This window comes from Pelodiscus sinensis, chromosome 25 (assembly GCF_049634645.1).
Source record: "Pelodiscus sinensis isolate JC-2024 chromosome 25, ASM4963464v1, whole genome shotgun sequence".
Taxonomy (NCBI): Eukaryota; Metazoa; Chordata; order Testudines; family Trionychidae; genus Pelodiscus; species Pelodiscus sinensis.
Window position 1 is genome coordinate 3,198,210 of NC_134735.1, and position 19,897 is coordinate 3,218,106.

At 56.3% G+C, this 19,897-nt stretch overlaps 2 protein-coding genes across 12 annotated transcripts in view; one reads left to right on the top strand and one right to left on the bottom strand.

Moving 5' to 3' along the window:
• FNDC5 (fibronectin type III domain containing 5) overlaps positions 1–19,897 on the top strand; it is a 53,480-nt gene that overhangs the window by 16,058 nt on the left and 17,525 nt on the right. For 8 of the 10 annotated variants that reach the window (XR_012897577.1, XR_012897578.1, XM_075908649.1 and 5 more), the window contains 3 exons: positions 13,278–13,393; positions 15,127–15,325; positions 17,964–18,053. Coding sequence is in view for 8 of the 10 variants with exons in the window: in XM_075908650.1 (XP_075764765.1) it covers positions 13,278–13,393; positions 15,127–15,325; positions 17,964–18,053 (405 nt within the window). In the remaining 2 variants the exon portion in view is untranslated. The remainder of the gene's footprint in view (positions 1–13,277; positions 13,394–15,126; positions 15,326–17,963; positions 18,054–19,897) is intronic. The other 2 variants (XM_075908647.1, XM_075908648.1) reach the window with 1 other exon arrangement.
• The window catches only part of S100PBP (S100P binding protein), a 55,100-nt gene continuing 43,502 nt past the window's right edge, over positions 8,300–19,897 (bottom strand). For both annotated transcript variants that reach the window (XM_075908641.1, XM_075908640.1), the window contains one exon: positions 8,300–8,504. In XM_075908641.1, coding sequence (XP_075764756.1) covers positions 8,423–8,504 — 82 coding nt within the window. In that variant the 3' untranslated portion in view covers positions 8,300–8,422. The remainder of the gene's footprint in view (positions 8,505–19,897) is intronic.

A 19,897-nucleotide genomic window follows, 5' to 3' on the forward strand; every position in this document is an offset into this window, starting at 1 on the left:
GGCCTGCTCCTCACGAGGAGTAAGAGAAGCCGATGGGAGTGTTTGCTCCTGTCGACAGGGGCGGCGGGTGTGCGAGGCGGGGGAGGCTCTGTCTTCCCAAACCGTGCGTCTGGCCCCGCCCACACTCCGCTCCCAGAACGCCTGCTGTAGACATACTGGGGGTGGAGTGTTGCTGTGCCTAGCACCCTCCCTCCCCATGCTCCAAGGCTTGGGAGGCTGGGGCTTCCCGCCCTCCTCCCTCCCCACGGTTTGGGGCAGAGCCTGGTCAGAAGGGGTGGGGTTGCAGGCAGGGCTTCTCCCAGTGCTACCTTCACCAACCACCCCACGCCCGTCCCCCTCCCACTGTGTGGATGGCACGAAAACGCGATTTAAGATACGTCACTTCCAGCTATGTAATGACCGTAATTCCCAAGTCTGCCCTCAGCTCCTCCCACACAGCCCCGCTGACTACAAAGGGGCAGAGGAGATACAGCTAAGTGCAGGTGGGAGGGGTGGGGGTAGCTGTCCCTGATCCTACACAGTGCTGACACCCTGAGTCCCATGGACGCCGATGGCATTCAGCACCGCACAGCATCCGGCCCATTATCAGAACCGGAGCGAGCCGTGAAAGGAGGGGAAAAAGCAGTGAGCTGTCGGACCCACCGGATTACACATGGCAGAGCGACCCCCCTCGCTGCCGCCTCGGCGCTTCCTGGCCCGCTGCTGAATTCCATAAGCACTCGATTGATTTCTGCATTTGGCATGAATGGGATTTAATTGAAGTGCGGCGCTTTCTAACCTCAGCGCCAGCCTCTGCGCAGGGAACATCTGATCTCAAGTAGCCACGGTAGTCTCGTGTCCCGCCCGCCGGAGCGTGCCCTGATATGGGGATTTATTCCACAGACAAGCAGGCTCCGGTCACACCCATATTAACCCCTCTTCCTCCCGCGCTACAAGGGCGGCTGCCTGGGTGAAGACAAGCCCACAAGGTTCTAGTCTCGCGCTGCCGCTGAAGTGTGATGTCCTTGTTTAAACCACGCGGACCCGGGGACTCACCCTGCTTGCATCCAAATGATAAAATTGGCGGCTTGCATAAGCAGCCTGCAGTGGAGTTGCTCCCATTTCAGCTGGTGCTGAATTTGACCCGGTGTTTTTACTTCTGGTTGTCAAGTAAAAACCTCCCATGTCAGGAAGTACCCGGAAGCCAAATTAACGCCTGACAAAAGAATAATTCGATTAAAAGAATTAGCTGAGAACCGAAGCATGCAAATTTTACATGCATAGTGAAACCCTGAGTATCTGATACAGGGGCAAATGTAGATCTAGACAGCAAAGGCCCCTGTAGTGCATTAGGGATTGACACCCCACGGCTGCAGATAACTGTTCATTATTCTGTATAGGCACAAGGGGGATGGGTCCCAGACGCTGGGCTGAAGCTGGTCTCCACTGCCGTTTTATAGCCCTGCAGACCAAACACAGCCCTGGGGGTTTAATCGCAGCGTAGATATGCCCTGTCTGGTCTTGGACCAGCCATTTCACCTGCCTGTGTCTTTATCTCCCCATCTGTCAAACCGCCATCGTAAATCGTACTTCCGAGGGCTGGTTAATGTACGTACGAGCGACTGGAAAGCGGACGGTGCCGTTTGCATACGTGCTCAGCGGCGTGATGGAACGCTGAACGGCGAGGCAATGAAAACACACCGCTTGGCTACTTCTGAGCAAATCAAAGCTGAAAGAATAGCCGCTCCAGTCCCGTTACTCTACAGAAGCCTAAAAGCTAGAGGCCCAGAAATCCTAGGCCCACAGCGTTGAGAATCAGCAAGGTTCCCTACAGTGCATCTTCTAATGCCTTGTCCGGCGTGGCTGTAAATCGCAGCTAATTGGGTTAACTCTCTCACAGGGATCTGGGAATTCCCTGTGCTTGATTTATTTGGGTGTTTGTTGTTATTTGTATTGTAGCAGCACTTAGCCCTAGTTATGGGGCAGCTCAAGACAAACAAGTTGTGAGGGATGTTAATTTTAGGGGGAAAGGATGTGAATGAAGCAGTAGTAATAACATTAGCCAAACACTACATTAGAGCACAAGCTTTAGAACATACGAAGAACGTCTGGGTCAGACCAACAGTCCATCTAGTCCTGTCTGCTCAAAGTGGCCGATACCAGATGCCCCAGAGGGAGGGAACACAACAGGGAATCCTCATGTGATTCCTCCTGTCACCCATTTCCAGACAAACAGAGGCTAGGGACACCGTTTTCACGCATGGGTGGTGGGTGAATGTAGGGTTGGGGGAGGCAAGCCCTCAACCCCACTCCCAGCCCCTTCTGCCCAGGCCCCACCCCTCAGCATCACGGGGGAGGTAGGGCGCTGCGGCCCCAGGCTCTCAGCCCTGGAGCACAGGGAGAGGCCCCAGACTCTCCACCCCCAGAATCCCTTCTGGGGCGGTGCATTGGCGAGGCCACGCCTGGCGGTTTGGGAAAGCAATGCCGTGCCCCGCCTAGCATACCCACTGCCCATGCTTTCATGTTTGTCATGTAAGTCTTTGCCCCGATATTTTGAAACTCTTTTTAGACTCATAATTGTTTGGCACGACCCTCCTGGCCCGCAGGTGTATTGCACCCATTTTACAGGCGGGGAAATGGAAGCACAGAGAAATGTACAATTAGAATGTTCGGAAGACTCAGCCCCCATAACTGGGGACAGGTTTGCAGAAGAGCACAGCAGAGTAGGCCCTGCTCTCATTGGAAAAGCCTGGCCGTAAATGTCAGGGTGTGGGCTGCTGGGAACGCTGCACATCTGAAAAATCTGGTCTTTATTCAGGGGGCCTAGAGGGGCGCAGATCTCGTCTGGAAATCTGGATGCAAAGATGGGTGCTGAGTAGGGTTCCATGTGTCTGGTATTGAACCGGACAGTCCGTTATTTTCGCCTCCTGTCCGGTATAAAAATACAGAAAATACTGGACAGCTAAAATGTCCGATACTTTCTGATTTTACAACCCTCGTGCTTACCAGGGAGCTGTCTGGCCTGGCTCAGGGAGGCAAGACGGCGGGCGGCCGCCAGCAGCCTGTTAGGGCCAAAAAGCCTCACCATGCAGTTTTTAAAGGGGCCACAGTGTTTTTTTGGTTTTTTTTGCTTTAACAACTCTGGCCCCCACGTGCCTCGCACAAGGACCTCACACTCTCAGGCTGGCTAAGAACACGTCCCTTGTGTTACTCAGCTGTAGAGAGCGAGGGAGCCACAAACCAGAACATTTTACTCAAAGCTGCATAGGTGGGCTCTGGATTAAACCGATCTCAGGAACAGTCTGGCCCTCGGATGGCAGAACGACCCCCCAAACCATCCCCATTTCTTCCTGTTGCTAGGATTTAATGAGATTAGGGGTTTATAAGCAAACACTAGCTAGGGCCCAACCCTTCGGTCATTCCCAGTGCTCACTTCAGAGCAGTGAGCCGGGTTCTGGGGCAGGGCCCCCTGCGACTGAAAGCGCCTCCGTTCGGGAGACCGGGGGCCCACAGGGACCAGTGCCGGTGAATGCAGCCTAGGAGCTACTGCAGTGGGGCTGGAACTACTTTTGGGATGGGGGTGCTGAGCTGAACCCCCCTTTACACCCCTTGAGATCAGGGTGCCAGCTCTCCCGGCCCAGACTCCATCGCTGTAATGGCGTCTGGTTCGTCCAGTCTGGGAGCTGGCAGCCGTCTCTGCGCCAGGCTGGGGCTATAGCTGGGGGCAGCTGCAGAGCCCTGGGCCAAAGGCAGGATGCCAGGGCTTGTGGGGCCGGTGGGCTGCAGAGCCTGCGGCAGGGCCAATGGGTGGCAGGACCCCAAGGGTTGGTGGAGCCCGTGGGGCTGGTAAGTGAGGGGAGCCTGCGGAGGGGTGGGACCTTGGAGGGCCAGCAAAGCCCATGGAGATAGGATCCCGGGGCAGCTGCAAAGCGCATGGGCTGGCAGGACCCTGCGGGGCCGAGGGGAGGGGGTGCCTGGAGGCTGGGACCCAGAGCTGGAGGGGCCGGTCCCCAGGCACAGGGAAGCCAGGTGCAGAACCTGGGGGTGCTGCAGCACCCCCCACACCTCTACTCCCCGGACCTATGCGCTCTCCCAGCTGAGGATTGGCCCTGCCAGCTCCTCCCACCAGCGCGATTCTCAGCTGGCCCGTTATGGCACCGGCGTCCGGCTCCTTTGTGCCGGCCGAATGGCACAAAACGGCCTAGTCCCAACGGCGACCCTTCCCGCAGGCCCTGGGCGCCCCATGGCTCTGAGGTGCGGGGGCGTGTGGGCCATTGTGGTAGCGTTGCGCAAGGGGGTGGGGTGGTCTGCAGGGAAGAATTGACTCCTTTCCAGCGCTAGCGACTCCCCCGCCGGGCTCCTTGTCCTTTGAAGCTGCCGGCTCGCCTTTCTCATGTGACTCAGAGCCTGCACGGCACCCGGAGGGGTCCCTGCTCCCTCCCACGCCCTCCGCAGGCTCGGGGCGTTAAAATGCCGAAGGCGGCTGCAGCCCTCGCAAAATACCCCAGCAAGCCCACGAGCCATTACACCTGGAAGAAAGCACCCCCGGGAGAGCGAAGAAAGCCAGGCCCTTCGCGCCGCTCTCTGCTCTGCGGAGAAAGGACCCCGCAGCCTTCCCCCGTGGGCCGGGCGTTTCTGCCACTTGCTTCCGTCGCAAAGGTCACAAATAGCCACCCCGGTGGCAGCCTGACATTTCCCACCTCCCCTGGGAAAGGGCTGGCAGCGGGGAGGTAGCGATGGGAAAGGTGGATCCAGCTCAGAGCCTCGGCCGCCGCTTAGGTTCTTGGCCCGCTGGCTGGAGGGTCGGACTCAGTTCAGCCCGTCACCGGGCTGCCTGCCGAAGCGGAACGAAGCGAGTCGGAAATGGCCCCCGATCCCAGGGCGAGTTCGCCGCGGCTCCATCTGCGTTCCGGTGCAGACACAGGCCTCTCGCAGCTGAGCTCAAAGCGGAGATTGCTCAGGAGGCTTCACACCCCAAACCGGGGGAGGCGACGCTTAGAAATGGGCTCGCAGGCCGCATCCTCCTGCCGCGCAGATACTCAGCTCGGGCAAGCGACCTCCCAGGCTGCGATGGGGCCACAGAGCCTCACGTCCTCTGTTTAATTCCCGCTCTCTGCAGCCGGCACGGCCAAGGGGACACACATGGGCTTGTGCTGGCAGCCACAGTCAAAGCTCACGACGAGAGCGGGGGCACTGCGAACTCAGCAAGGCTTCCAGAGACAGATCGGCAACAGCAAGGGGTGTGGTTCGAGCAGAGGAGCCAGGAATTCCTGAGCTCAGCCAGCCCCTGACACTGACTCTGTGTGACCTTGGGCACCTCATTTAATGCCAGCCTCAGTTTGCCCACCAGTGCAATCGGAATACAAGACCTATGTTAGTGGATAACTGGTTAATGGGTAACTGGTTACCTGGTTACCTTAACGGGTGATGCTTACCAGGTACCCGGAGAGCAGCCCCTCGCCCGAGGCCTGCCACAGGTAGAGGGCTGCTTCAGAACCGCTGGGCCCCTGCACAGAGCTGCCAGCTCCCAGTCCACACAGGCTGGGAGCCGGCAGCCCAAGGGGTCAGAAGCAGCTGGAGGCGGTGGACAGGTGAGTGGGGGATGGGCGCTGTAGCCCAATCGGGCTGGAATGACCCCCCCTCCCAAGCCCCATTTAATCAGTTAACCAGTTAAACTTAACATTTAATTGGTTAACTAGTTAAATGGGATTTTACATCCCTACCACATCCTATGCAAGGGACAGCCAAGGACTGCTGAGTCTATTTCTGTTTAACTTTGTAGGGGCCTATTCCCAGCTCCATGAGGACGCCATAGGAGCCTGGGCCCGGCTCCCCTTCCAGAGGCTAGTCCTTTCTATTCCCACAGGCACACCCCACGTTTGTGACTCCTGCAGGAAGGCTGTCAATTCCCAGGAGCAGACACCCCAATTCCAGCAGCTTCCATTGCAGAGAGCAAGCGTGTGTTTAAGGCATGCAGCCCTGCGTCTTCTGGCTCGGCTGCAAATCTCAGGTTTTCTTTTTTCTCGCCCAGAGTCTAACGCCCCGTATCTGATCTTTGGCCAAAAGCGCCCAGTGTCTCCCTGCAAGGAGGCAAGTGGAGAGAGACACAGGGCTGGCTTTTCAAAGTGGCTTAGGAACCCAGGTTCCGCCCCCCTTTCAGGGAGACATGTGCTCCTAAGTCACTTGGGAGCTATTGGAAACCCCACTCGAAGACTTCAGCAGCCCCGGCTCCAGGAAAGTTGGCAGGCAGCGGGAAGGGGTGGCGGTGCGGAAAACGGCTGATGCTTTGCACAGCACGGGGGGCAGGAGATGGAACGGAAACTGATCAAAGTGGACGACAAAGGGATCGGCCTCTGCGGGGAAACCCTCATGCTGACGCAGGCGAAGGATATTTCGGGCACAGAGGACAGACGAGCGTCTGGGAGCCCTGCAGCCCAGGCCACCTACCTGGCCGGAGGGCAGACAAAGGGCTTTGGGTGGGTCGGGTATTTTTCTTAAGCAACACTCCAGAAAACAAACAAAAATCAGTTGGATGGAGCAGGAGGACACGCGCGGCATCCAAGGCTACTCTGGGGCAGGCAAGGTCCTGGCTAAGAAGGATGGTCTCTTGTATTGGCTTTGCTGGATCCCTTAGCAATAGGGCACCGGGTGCAGTGAAAGTGTTAGCGACCCGCAAGCTATTAAGGACAGACTGTGTAGTGTGCACTGCACGTAGCACTACACAGGCATGGCTCAGACACAGAGATGACACTAACTATACAGCAGCTGGATTAGGTAGGAGGTCAGAAGCAGGCACAGTCTACTTATAGGTGGGGAACAGGTCGGACCTCCTTGGGCCGGCACCCTCGGGACCTGAGCGGGCCCGAACAAGGGAGTTTGCTGGACCAGGGAGGTAAGGTCTTCGCATTCTCCTGGGGCTCCCCTCCTGGCTGCCACCCTGGCCAGTGTATTGCCCCTGGCCCACCGGTGGGGCTCTGCTGCTGGCCACCTGGCCCTGCAGGATGCCGGCCCCACTCACGGGGCTCTGCTCCCAGATGCCAATCCCCCGCGGGAGAGCAGCCACCCTTGGACGCCCGGCCTTGTGGACTGCCTGCTCTGCTCCCTCTGGCCCTGCTCCTGGCTTCCTGGGTCTGCTCCTGGCTGCTCAGCCCCACAGGCTGTCGGCCCACCGCTGGCCCTAGCCACTGGCCCCCACAGGCTGCTGGCCGGGCTTCCTGCCCCCAGGTCACTAGCCCTGCGGGCTGCCAGCCCACCAGACCAGCTCCGCACCCAGGCGCTCTCAACCTCTGCGGTTGGGGCTCTCTGGTCCAGGGACTCTCTAATCCGGCAACATGTTGCCAGACCAGAGAGGTTCAACCTGTACTGTATTAGGCAGGGGTGGGCAATACTTTTTGCGGGGGGGGGGCACTTGATGAATTTTGCTCTGTGGGGGGGCCTGGGTGAAAGGGGTGGGGGTGGGGACTAGCCTCTGTAGTTCTTGAATTAAAACCACAGCAAATAGCTTGCAACTCCTGGCCCTGTTGCTACCGCGTTGCCTGGCAGCCGCCCAAGGTTGCTGCAGCTATTTAAAAGGCTCGTGGCTCCAGCCCTTGCCAGGTAGCACCGCGACCATGAACTGTGAGCCAGATCCTGCTGCTTGAGTCACCGCCTGGAAATTCGGTGGCACAGGCAGCAGGATAGAACTAGAATACGGCCAGATGCAGCATCTTGCCCCGCCCTGGTATAAGGTATACTATCCATAGGGTGTTGAATCTAGCTCTGATAGGGTAATCTAGAGTATTAGGTATTAGGTAGGCACAGGGTACCTATAGGTACACATCCATAGGTAGATACGAGCTAGTAGGCACAGCTGGGTACCACTCTAGCGCTGGGTAGGGATTCTCTACGTACCATTCATGGTGTAGTGTCTAGTCCAGTGGTTCCCAAACTTTTCAGCATCACCCCCCCTTTCTGATTTTTGAAAAACCCTCACCCCCCCCAAAAAAAACCCTTGTTAAGCAAAAAAAAAAAGGAACTTGAGTGGGGCAGCAAAACTTGATGGGGGGGCTGAGTTGCCTCATGCCCCCCCTGGAATCTTGGCTCGCCCCCCAGTTTGGGAACCCAGGGTCTAGTCAATCTCCCCAGCTAACTGATGGCTGCTTGACCCCAGCAAGGGTGGTGATATCAATCCCTAGGCAACAGCACGCTACCAGGCAGGCGGGCAGCGCCGGCGTCCCATCCTACAGGCTGACACAAGGAGCCGCCGGCTGCCGGACGAGAGGCCAGCGTCAGCTCAGTCCAAAGTCATAAAAGTGCTTCTGTCTTTAAAGAAAAACGGCTCTTTAGTCATCAGCAGCGTGTTTAATGGGCGTTCTCCGCATGACGCGCAGAGTGGCGGCTCTCCTCGCTGCTCGCACCCCCTTGCTGCGCGGAGACGGCGGGGCCCTGCTCTTTTCCAAAGGGCTCAGAGTCCGCAGGGGTGAGGCATGGCTGCGACACACAGCGCCTGCAGTGGGCAGGGTTGGGGTCCACCTTGTGAAAGCTCCCTGCGGGAAGGAAACAAAAGGGGGGTCACGGTTTGTTTCACAGCAGCCGTTCCCCATGAGAAACCAGCATGATTTTAGTGGAACCACCCCCCTGGGGCCAGGAGAGTCATTGGCCCAAAAAGGGGAACATCTCTGCATGTGTGTGCATGTCGCTCACTCAAACACTGCCACACAGATGCTCTTGCAGTTCGGAGCAAGGCAGGGTTCTGGCCTGTGTTGGAATGAAGCTAAACAGCTAACTCACAAACCCAGGAACATATGGCCTCTTATTGACTAAAAGACCGATGCAGCTGTCCCCGGTGCATCAGAAATTAATGTGCTGGGTGACGATTGCATAGCCTGTTCCCCAGATATCCTGCCTGATGAAATGAGGCCAGATGAACATTACCCCTCTGGGGTCCCTTTCTGGGAACACTGTGAGTTTTGCTGACAAGCGTTGGCAGCGAGCGACACGCAGATCTGCACGCACGGCGTCAGGGAATCCAACGAGCAGCTTTGCCCGCACAAGCATTTGCGCTGGAGATGATCACCCAGGACCCGTCAGAGAGCAGGAACCGGATGGCACCGATCTCATCGCCACACGACTGGAATGGCACAGAAAGCGCGATTGGCCCAGCGCGTCCGGACGTCCGTGGAACAAACCGGAACGGCAGCGAGGCTGGAGGAAAGCAGAACCCCAGCCGATCTTCCCCGCAAACGGTTCGCTCGGCTCAGCCTGCAGAGAACTCACTTGCCTTGCTTCACAGTTGATTCTTCTCTCCCATCGGTTTTAGGCTGGATTAACTCCACTGCGTCCAGCGGAGCGTGCCCTGAATTCTGCCGGGGGAGAGGGAGAGCCGCCTCCGGCCCATTACATTCCATTTCAGCGCATCAGCCTGTGACCACCCCTCAGTCTCGGGGGGTTTCTATTATGCAGATGGATTTAGTGACGCCCCCGTGATCCCCTGCCACCTGCTCCGTATTGTGACTCCTGCTTTACAGGTTCCCTCCCGTCTCTGTGGACACAGATTCGGGGGGCTGCCGCCTTGCAATGCACATCACAGCCAGTATTACCCTACTCGGGCTAAAGGGGTTTGCTCTCCCGGCTCTTCCCTCCTGCCCCCCATTTCATGCCGTCAGAAAACGAAGGCGTTTTCCACGTTCTCCTTTCCTCAAGGTCATTCATATCCCTGCGAAACACAAGGGACTGAGATGCCAGTGTTGGTGCCTCCCACGTTCCTTCTCCCCATCCTGAATGGTCTTTAGCCTCCGCATTCTGGTCCTGGGTACTAAGCCAGTAATTCACCCCTTTCAATCGCCGTCCCAAAGTCACCCCGTGCCGGGGTCACTTCTCAGCACCGTGCCGGGATTGAACGGCCGGGCTGGACCTTTGGGTCTGTTTAGTCTGCAGAAGAGAAGAGTGAGGGGGGATTTGAGAGCAGCCTTCAACTTCCTGAAGGGGGGTTCCAAGAAGCTGGAGAGAGGCTGTTCTCAGGAGGGACAGATGGCAGAACGAGAAGCAATGGGCTCAAGTTGTGGTGGGAGAGGTCCAGGTTAGATATTAGGAAAAATTATTTCCCTAGGGGGGCGGTGAAGCACTGGGATGGGTTCCCTAGGGAAGTAGTGGAGTCTCCATCCCTAGAGGTGTTTAAGTCTCGGCTTGACAAAGCCCTGGCTGGGTTGATTGAGTTGGGTTTGGTCCTGCCTTGGGCAGGGGGCTGGACTTGATGACTCCTGAGGTCTCTTCCAGCTCTAGGATTCTATGACGTTGGAAGGGGGCAGACCCCTAGCTCCATGTGCTGTTTCTATGCTGCCGTCAGAGCCTGTTGTGCCGGCTGCTTCCCCACCCCACCTCTCGGCTCAGTCGTATCCTCAATGCATTGGAGCAAATTCATCAGGCATGACTCACGGACCTTGGCTGGGTGAATCTCTGCAAGATGAAATAAGACAAATATTGTGCCCATCTATAAAAAGGGGAATAAGAACAACCCAGGAAACTACAGACCGGTCAGTTTAACGTCTGTCCCAGGGAAGATAATGGAGCAGGTAATTAAGGAAATCATATGCAAACACTTGGAAGGTAAGAAAGTGATAGGGAATAGCCAGCATGGGTTTGTGAAGAACAAGTCATGCCAAACTAATCTGATGGCTCGTTATCCTATCAAAGAAAGCTTTGTGGATAAAGGAGAAGCGGTGGATGTCATATACCTAGACTTTAGTAAGGCATTTGATACGGTCTCGCATGATATTCTTATTGATAAACTAGGCAAATATAACTTAGATAGGGCCACGATAAGGTGGGTGCATAATTGGCTGGATAACCGTAGTCAGAGAGTTGTTGTTAACGGTGCTAAATCCTGCTGAAAAGGAATAACAAGTGGAGTTCCGCAAGGGTCTGTTTTGGGACCCGCACTGTTCAATATCTTCATCAATGATGCAGATATTGGGATAGAGAGTACGCTTATTAAGTTTGCAGATGATACCAAACTGGGTGGGGTTGCAACTTCTTTGGAGGATAGGGACATAATTCAAAATGACCTTAGCAAGTTAGAGAAATGGTCGGAGGTAAACAGGATGAAGTTTAATAAAGAGAAATGCAAAGTGCTCCACTTAGGAAGAAACAATCAGTTCCATACATACAAGATGAGAAGCGACTGTCTAGGAAGGAGCATGGCGGAAAGGGATCTAGGGGTCATAGTGGACCACAAGTTGAATATGAGTCAACAGTGTGATGCTGTTGCAAAAAAAGCAAATATGATTCTAGGTTGCATCAACAGGTGTGTTGTAAGCAAAACTCGTGAAGTCATTCTGCCGCTCTACTCTGCACTAGTTAGGCCTCAGCTGGAGTACTGTGTCCAGTTCTGGGCGCCACATTTCAAGAAAGATGTGGAGAAATTGGAAAGGGTGCAGAGAAGAGCGACAAGAATGATTAAAGGTTTAGAGAACATGACCTATGAAGCCAGGTTTCATGAACTGGGCTTGTTTAGTTTGGAAAAAAGAAGATTAAGGGGGGACATGATAGGGGTTTTCAAATATCTAAAAGGGTGTCACAAGGAGGAAGGAGAAAATTTGTTCCTCTTGGTTACTGAGGACAGGACAAGGAGTAATGGGCTTAAAGTGCAGCAGGGGAGGTTTAGATTGGACATTAGGAAAAAATTCCTAACTGTCAGGGTGGTCAAATATTGGAATAAATTGCCAAGGGAGGTGGTGGAATCTCCCTCTCTGGAGATATTTAAGAACAGGTTAGATAGACATCTGTCAGGGATGGTGTAGACGGAGCTTGGTCCTGCCTTGAGGGCGGGGGGCTGGACTCGATGACCTCTCGAGGTCCCTTCCAGTCCTATGATTCTATGATTCTAAGACCCTGCTGTTCTTTGCCCTACTGGGTTTTGAAAGGGGGGTGGTGCAGGGAATAGTGGAAGGGCCTCTCTGTAGCCCAGGGTACAGTCCCAGGGCTACCTCCGCTGAGTCCTGAAGGGGGTCCACCGGCCCGGTCCTTGGCCTCTCTGATGAGGCTGCCAGCTGGAGGTTCATTTACTGACAGTAACGAAAGGGATTTCCTTTTGGCTGCTGGGAACTGGACAGAGATCGCAGGTGGGAAGAGACGGCGACAATTTCTGACTGACATTGATCAACTGAGCTCGGGCCAAAGGGTCTTCCGGCTGCAAACTCTTCCAGCCGCCGATTATTATAGTGTCCAGCCCCCGCCCCGAACCCCTGGTGACCACGGAAGCTCCGAGCGCTGCTTGGACAGGGCCAGGGGTCTCTCCCGTTCGTTCTAAGCCAGGAAGCTCAGAAGGCCCCGCGCTTTGAAGCGCCCTGGTCAGTCGGCCCTGCAGCAGCCAGCCCAAAGGGGGGCATTTCCAGCGCCCACATGGAAGGAGGCCTCACCTCTGCCCTGCCTGGCCTCGCGGCACCGCAAAACACACCAGCATTCCCCAGGAAGGGGGCCGTATGCATCAAAGAAACACCCCCCTGGACGGCACGTGGGTTTCAAACCCACAAGGGGGCTAATGGGGCCACCAGCATTTCCATGCTTGCAGCTACAGGCCGCCCTCTGCGGCGGAGGTCCCGCAGGCTGGGGGCCTGGCCCGTCGTCCCAGAGGCTGGGCAAGCGCTCCAGGAGAAAGCGGGGCAGGAGGGGAGTTTCACAGACCAGCTAGAGCAGGGATGAGGAACCCAAGGCCCGGGGGCCACAGCCAGCCCCGGCTTGCCCGGCTCTTCCCCCCCAGAATTGGGGAGCCCACACTCCAGCCCCTCTCACTGCCCCCTGGCAAAATCTACCAGCCTGGGCCCCCCTGGCTCTGGTGTGCGAGGGAAATGTGGGGAGCGGCTTTCTGCTTCTCAGCAAGGGGCCACGTCAGTGAGGATTTGGGGGGTTTTTACTTGTGTGCGGCCCCCGCCCCTCCGCTAGATGGCGACTGTGGGAGGGGGTTCTGTGGCAGACCAGCTTCACGGCGGGCGTTGGGCTGGTGTCTGAAGGGTTCAGTGTTTCCCATGCAGATTGAATGCGGCTCTAACTCACCCAGGGGGCTGAGTCTGGAGAGGATACGGGTGCCCGTGTCCCTAACACCTGGAGCCAGCACCCAGGGGAAGGCATCGGCAGCTCCCCTCCCCCCCGCCACACACACACTCCCCTAGCGAAGGGGCAGTGGCTGACTCGGGTTCAACCCTGTTTCCTCTTATTGCAGCAACCCATCTCGGCTCCCTTCCAGGAACCGAGGGCCCCCCCTCTCCAGCTCCTTCCTGCGCCAGGGACTCCGCCGCGGTAAAACGTGTGTTTTGTCTCCTCAGACAGCCCGTCGGCTCCCGTCAACGTCACCGTCAAACATCTGAAGGCCAACTCGGCCGTCGTGACCTGGGATGTGCTGGAGGATGAAGTGGTTATTGGATTTGCCATCTCCCAGCAGGTATCCTCCGCATTTCACCCCCCTCCTCTGCACACGGGCTGGGGCCCCCGCAGCTCTGCCGGCAGGGAGGAAAGGGAAAACTCGGGATGTGTCAGGGTGCAGCCGGCCCGGCCCGCAGCTCTCCCAAGGCTCCTGCAGGGCTCTGAATCAGCCTCTTTGTTCACCCTGACCCGGTTCCGTGAACGACGCCCAGACGCGTACCCGCGGGGACAGAGAACGGCCCACTGACAGGGGAGGGTGACGGTGCCAAGCAAGCCCTTGTCTTCATAGCAAAGGGGCTGAGCAGGGGCATTGCTCCCGCCGTAAAATGCCCCGAGGAAACTCATCAGTTCTGGAGACTGGGGAAGGGACAGGCCGGTGGACTCTCCAACCTGTCCCCACCCCAAGCCTCCCCTGCCCATCCTCCACCCCACCTGCACCCAGGACTCCCCCATCCATCTCCCCCCATCCCCGCCCAGCTCTGTCCCACCTCAAGGCAGGGAAAGCCCTTATAACGACGCTCAGGAACCTGCTCAGGGGCAGAGGAGCTGGGAGTTTTGCTGCAGGTTTCACTGAGAGCAGGGGCGGGCCGAAGCATTTCATGCCGCCGTGCTTCCAGGGCCCACCGGTGACGAGGCAGAAAGTGCGACCTGCCCGAGCTAGCGTCCGCCCCAAATCTCAGCACTAGCTCTGGCCCCCAGGACGTGCAGAGCGAGAACTGTCAGCTGCCGCCATGTGGGGAAGGGGAGAGCAGGTCTCTTGAGAGCCAGCGCGGGGAGGTCGCCGTTTCACTCCTCCAGGCCGAGAGTCACCTGTTCAGGGGCCAGCATGAAGCACAGGCCCCACAATGTCGCTGAGACCTCCCGGGGACATTCAAGGGGCCGAGGCCTCGGGCTGGGCTCTGCCCAGGGGGAATTTCACCCAGGAGCCCGGAGCTACAGCTGCTGGGAGTGGAATCTGTGGCTCCTGGTCTGTTCATAGAGGCATAGAATCAGAGACACTAGACCGGGAAGGGACCTCGAGAGGTCGTCAAGTCCAGTCCCCGGCCCTCGCGGCAGGACCAAGCACCATCTAGAGCATCCCTGACCGGCCTCTGCCCAACCTGCTCCTCAATCTCTCCAGAGATGGAGATTCCACAACCTCCCTGGGCAACTTATTCCAGTGTTTCACCCCCCTGAGAAGTAGGAAGTTTTTCCTCATGTCCCTCCTCAACGCCCCTTGCTTCTTGTGAAGTTACACAAGCTGCAGCAAGCAAGCTCCCGGGAGACGGAGCGTGTGACCGGCGTTCACGCCCTGGGCCTTAGGGGGAGGACACACTAGAGAGCGCCAGCGGCTGCACCCTTCATGCCACCAGCTCCAAATCTCCGTGGACTGCATGAAACGGAGGCAGCCCTGCTCCGACAAGCCTTCGCTAAGTCGCCTCCTCTACAAATCCTGGCCCAGATCCCTCCAGGATCAACCAGGTGTCTCTCCGCTGAAGTCAGTGGGGTTACGCTTGTGTCCGTGGTGGGGGGGCTGGCCTGTCGGATGAGCGAGTGGCCGTTCCTCGGTGCCTGCTTGCTTAAGCTGCTGGAGCTGCTCTCGCGGCTCGAGGCACCTGGGTGATCCGAGCAGAGCACGTGTCTTTCCTCCTGTGCACGGGCCGGGGGAGCGTTATGTGGAGGAGCTGCCCGGGGCCCTGGGGGGGATGGGAAGCATCACCCAGACACAGAGCCCTGCCTGAGCGCCTGTGTTTTCCTGCCTTGGCCTTGCAGAAGAAGGACGTGCGGATGCTGCGCTTCATCCAAGAGGTGAACACCACCACCCGCTCATGCGCCCTCTGGGACCTGGAGGAGGACACGGAGTACATCGTGCATGTCCAGTCCATCAGCATCCAGGGCCAGAGCCCGGCCAGCGAACCGGTCCTCTTCAAGACCCCCCGGGAAGCTGAGAAGCTGGCCTCAAAAAATAAAGGCAAGTGGGGGCAAGATGCCCAGATGCGTGGGGGGCAGGGGATGCTTGGGGAAGTGAGGGACAGTGCCTGGTGCGTCCGAAAGGCAGGCCAGCCGAAGTAACACCCATTGCAGTCAGCAGCCTCAGACTACAGAACTGCAGGCGGCAGCGGCCCGGGGGACGTGCAGAGGCAGCACGTCGGCGTCCCGGGACTCTTCCCCTACGCGTTACGCACAAGTCCTGGCATTTCCGGGACCCTTCCCCAGGGGAGAGTTACTGTCCCATAGGAGCGGTTGGGAGCCCAAAGCGAAGGCTTAGGAGCTGGCGGAAATACTGTGACGGGGACACGTCTCTGGTAGGTTCAGCGCCCTGAGGCAAAAATAGAAAGTTAGCGAAAGTGTTTGCATGGTGGGGTCAGACTGGAGGCAGCTTGGGAGGGGGGTGCAGGAAGGGCCACCAGAAGGGCAGGGAGGGGGAGCGGGGCACTTGCCTCATGCTACCAAGAGCCACCTGTGGGTCAGACGCACCGGTGGCCGTGACCTTACTTGCCCTTGAAAGTCACTGGCAGCGGGTGCTGCCCCCGCCCTCTCTCCCCACGACTGGGGGGCGTGCAGGGACCGAAAGGAAAGGAACAAGGGCCAGACTGGAAACAGGATGTGAGCTAAAACCCTCCTTCCGTCCCACTGCCCCAGGCCAGCCAGCCCCTCGGGCCAAACCCTGAGCGGCGCCGCTCCTCCAGCTCCCATTGGCCGGGCAGGGCGATCCGCGGCCAATGGGAGCTGCAAGTGGCCGTACCTGCGGGCGTGCAGGTAAATAAAGTGCTGGGGCTAACCCTGGCGAACTGCGTCCGGCCTGTGGGCTGCGTATTCCCCCCTCTCCCCCACCCTATTGGTAAGGACGCGACCGCCCACTGATAATGTGACTTTTGCCTCACCCGTTAAGCGCAGCCAGGCCGGCCTGTTCCAATAAAGCGAGGCCTAGAACCACAGCCGCTAGGGCTGCCGACACCTGCGTTTCCATCCCTCTTTCCCCTGGGGGTGGTGGAGATGTAACCCACACACTTAGGCAACGTCTACACTGGCGGCTTCTTGCGAAAGTACCGCCGTTCTTGTGCAAGGGTTCTTGTGCAAGAAGGCTTGTGCAAGAACACGTCCACACTGCCATGTGCGAGCTGTGCTTTTGCGCAAGAGCACCCATGGCTGTGTGGACGCTTTCTTGTGCAAGAAAGCTCTGATGGCCACTTTAGCCAGAGGACTTTCTTGCGCAAGAAATCCCAGCCAAGCGTCCACACTGCCCTCTTGCACAAGAGCTCCTGCGCAAGAAGGCTTACACCTGATAAAAAAAGAGCATAGCGCTTGCAGAAGGAGCCCTCTCTTACCACACCATACTGTAAGTTTCCTTGTGCAAGAGTGGGCGGGCAGTGTGGATGCTCTGTACTCGTGCAAGAAGCTGCGAGTGTAGACATAGCCCTAGTGTGGTTACTGAGCAATGCAAGTGGTACCTAGACCACAGCAACAGTTAAGATCACGAGACCTCTACAACAGGGGCTGGGAGCCAGCTGGCTTTTAGCTCAGAAGGTAGAGGCTCCTATACTCAGCTCCCAGGTTCAAATCTACCTGGTGGTGGTTGCAAAGGAAATGGGACCAGGCAGGAGCATGGTGATCAGCATGATGAATGGTGGGGGAAATTCTTGCAGTTTGGGACAGAACCCCAGGGGTCTGTGCCAGGGACGCTGCAGCAGCATTGAGGCAAGGCTGGGAGAGTTACTAACCTGCCCTACCCTTGGAGCTAATGGAGACGCTGCTTTTTAAAACAGGTTTTGGAATGTTTCTGCCAAGTCAGCAACTGCCAGCCGGTCAGGGAAGGGCCTTATCATCTGAGCAATCATCCAGCCACAATGAGATGGTGTCGAGGCAGGTCAGAGAGATGTTCTGCCTCCCGGGGCCCTCTAACGAGCAGGCGATGAGAGGAACAGGTGACAAAGGGCTCCCGGATGATTAGTTTAGGCCATTTTGTATCGCCGGGCTTTCATCCAGGGTTCCTAGGCTGCCGGGAGTGCTTGACTCTGCTGCAGTGATTTGGAGTCTGTAAATAGCGAATTGCCACTCATCGGAGAACACTGAGGAGAGCATCGTGGGCTTCCCAGGAGCTCTGATCTGCAATCTTCTTAGTCCTTTGAGGCCAGGGTGGCACAATATGGCCTGCATCCCGCAGCTCTGCTGAGAAAGATCATGCCGCCCTGCCTGCTGCCCGGCATCAATCCGGAGAGGGCTGGCAGGAACTCGGCATGGAACAGCGACGCGGCGGCTCGAATGCACAGGGCTTAGATGCCATTGTCACAGGGATTCCTGTTGCACCCGGCGCACAGAGAGAAGTGACAGTGCTACCACCTGCCAGAGGTGTGACGCCTCTGAACAATTCATGCTGCTTGTGGCTCTTGTGCACTCACCGTGCAAGGCGGGGGCACAATTAAACGGGTGTCCAGTGAGCGATTTTAGTGCAATCGTCTGGGGTTCACGTTTCCAAACCTTTCAGACCGACGGCCACCCCGCACTGGTCTGAGAGCGAGGAGGAGGGAGAGGGGGAGCGAAGAAGCAGAGTCTGATTGAGCTCGCTGCACAGATGAATCTCATTGTGTCTCTCTCTTTCCCCTGTGCAGATGAGGTGACAATGAAGGAGATGGGGAAAAACCAGCAGTTGCGAGCTGGGGAAATTCTCATCATTGTCGTGGTGTTGTTCATGTGGGCAGGTTGGTAAACATCCCAGAGTCGAGCTCATTGAAAGAGGGAGAGTGTGTGTGTGTCTGTGTGTCTGTGTCTTTCTGTGTGTGCTTGTGCGTCTGTGTCTGTGTGTGTCTCTGTGTGTGCTTGTGCATCTGTGTCTGCGTGTGTCTCTGTGTGTACGTGTACATGTGTGCGTGTCTGTGTGCGCGTCTCTGTGTGTGTGTGTCTGTGTGTGTCCATACACAAAATCCCTACCCTGGCCCCTCATGCAGCATTGCATGTTTGGATACAAGTACACTTCACCTTCCTCTGTAGTATCAGGAATTGGCGCTGCTGGAGGCAGGCTTTGAAGTAATCTCATTTAGTACGGCAGGCGGTAGGAGAATGGATTTAATGAACCAATTGTCTGATCGGCTGAGGCAAAATCTACATTCTCAGTCCTTCCAGCCAACAACTGAACCCCGCACCTGATACCAACCCGTTGGCCCCTTCTGGCTCATTAACAGGACACAGCCCAAGTAAAACCTGTCACTCTCGCTATACGTGGCTCATGACATGCCGGCAGGTCACACACAAGCCAACAGCTCTTGGGAAGTGTGGTGAGATTCTAAAGACAAACATCACAAACTAAGAGTGAGTTACGACCTCCTGTCTCATTCTCGAGCATCCACCATTCTATTGTTATGAAAATCCACGTCGAGATCTCTTAAAACAATTGAATTGTTAAAAGAACAAAGGATTTAGAGCAGCCAAACTCAAAATATCAGGCCAGCAATGAACCAGAAACCTCTTAAAATCTGGTATAAGAATAAAAAAAAATTGTTTAAAGAGCAAATTTCCTGCACAGAGGAGAGCAAAGCTGGCTGATTCTGCATGGAATCTCACCAATGAGGCTATGGAAGGATAAAACTCTGTGAGCAACCAATCTGCAAAGGTCTGCGTGGTACAGGATGAACATAAGAATGGCCATACTGGTCAGACCAAAGGTCCATCCAGTCCAGTCTGTCTTCTGACAGTGGCCAATGCCAGGTGCCCCCGAGGGACTGAACAGAACAGGGAATCATCCCTCCTCTCTCACCCATTACCAGCTTCTGACAAACAAAGGCTAAAAATATAGCTCCTATCCACCCTGGCTTATAGCCATGGCTAGACCTATCCTTCATGAATGTATCTAGTTCTTTTCTGAACCCTGTTAACGTCCTGGTCTTCACAACATCATCTGGCAAGGAGTTCCACAGGTTGACTGTGTATCGTGTGAAGGAAATGCCCCAGTCTCAAAAGAGAGAGAGAGAGAGAGAGATTCCCACTAAAGCGCTCCAGTAACATCAATCTAAATTAGACAATTTAATGGTCCCTTCTAGCCTTTAAATGTATGAACCGATGAGTGAGACAGACCAAGGGCAGGGGAGGAAAAGGGGAAAATCTGTAGCAGCTACAAGCAAACTAAATGCCAAAAGTAGCAGCCGAATGCTTAGCCCTTTGGAAAGTCCAGCCTTGTGTTTTCATCCTAAGAATGGACTTGGAACCAAAACAAATTTTTGAGAAACTTGGCTTGATTTTGCAGACCTCATGCAACCTAAAATCCCCTTGATTCAATGGTTCTAGAGGGGTAGCTGTGTTAGACTGTTTCAACAAAAACAACCAGGAGTCTGGTGGCCCTTTAAAGCCGTCACTAACACTTGTATTAGGGCGTGAGATACAATGTGAGATACAATGCACTTCCTCAATACGTGGGCAGAAAAGACACTTCTGCTGAAGTGAGTTGCATCTCACCAAAGCTTATGTCCTAACAAGTCTGTTGGGCCCCTTAAAGACTATGAACTCCTGGTAATTTTTATTGACTCAGTGGGAGCTTTGCTGTCTCAGGCCT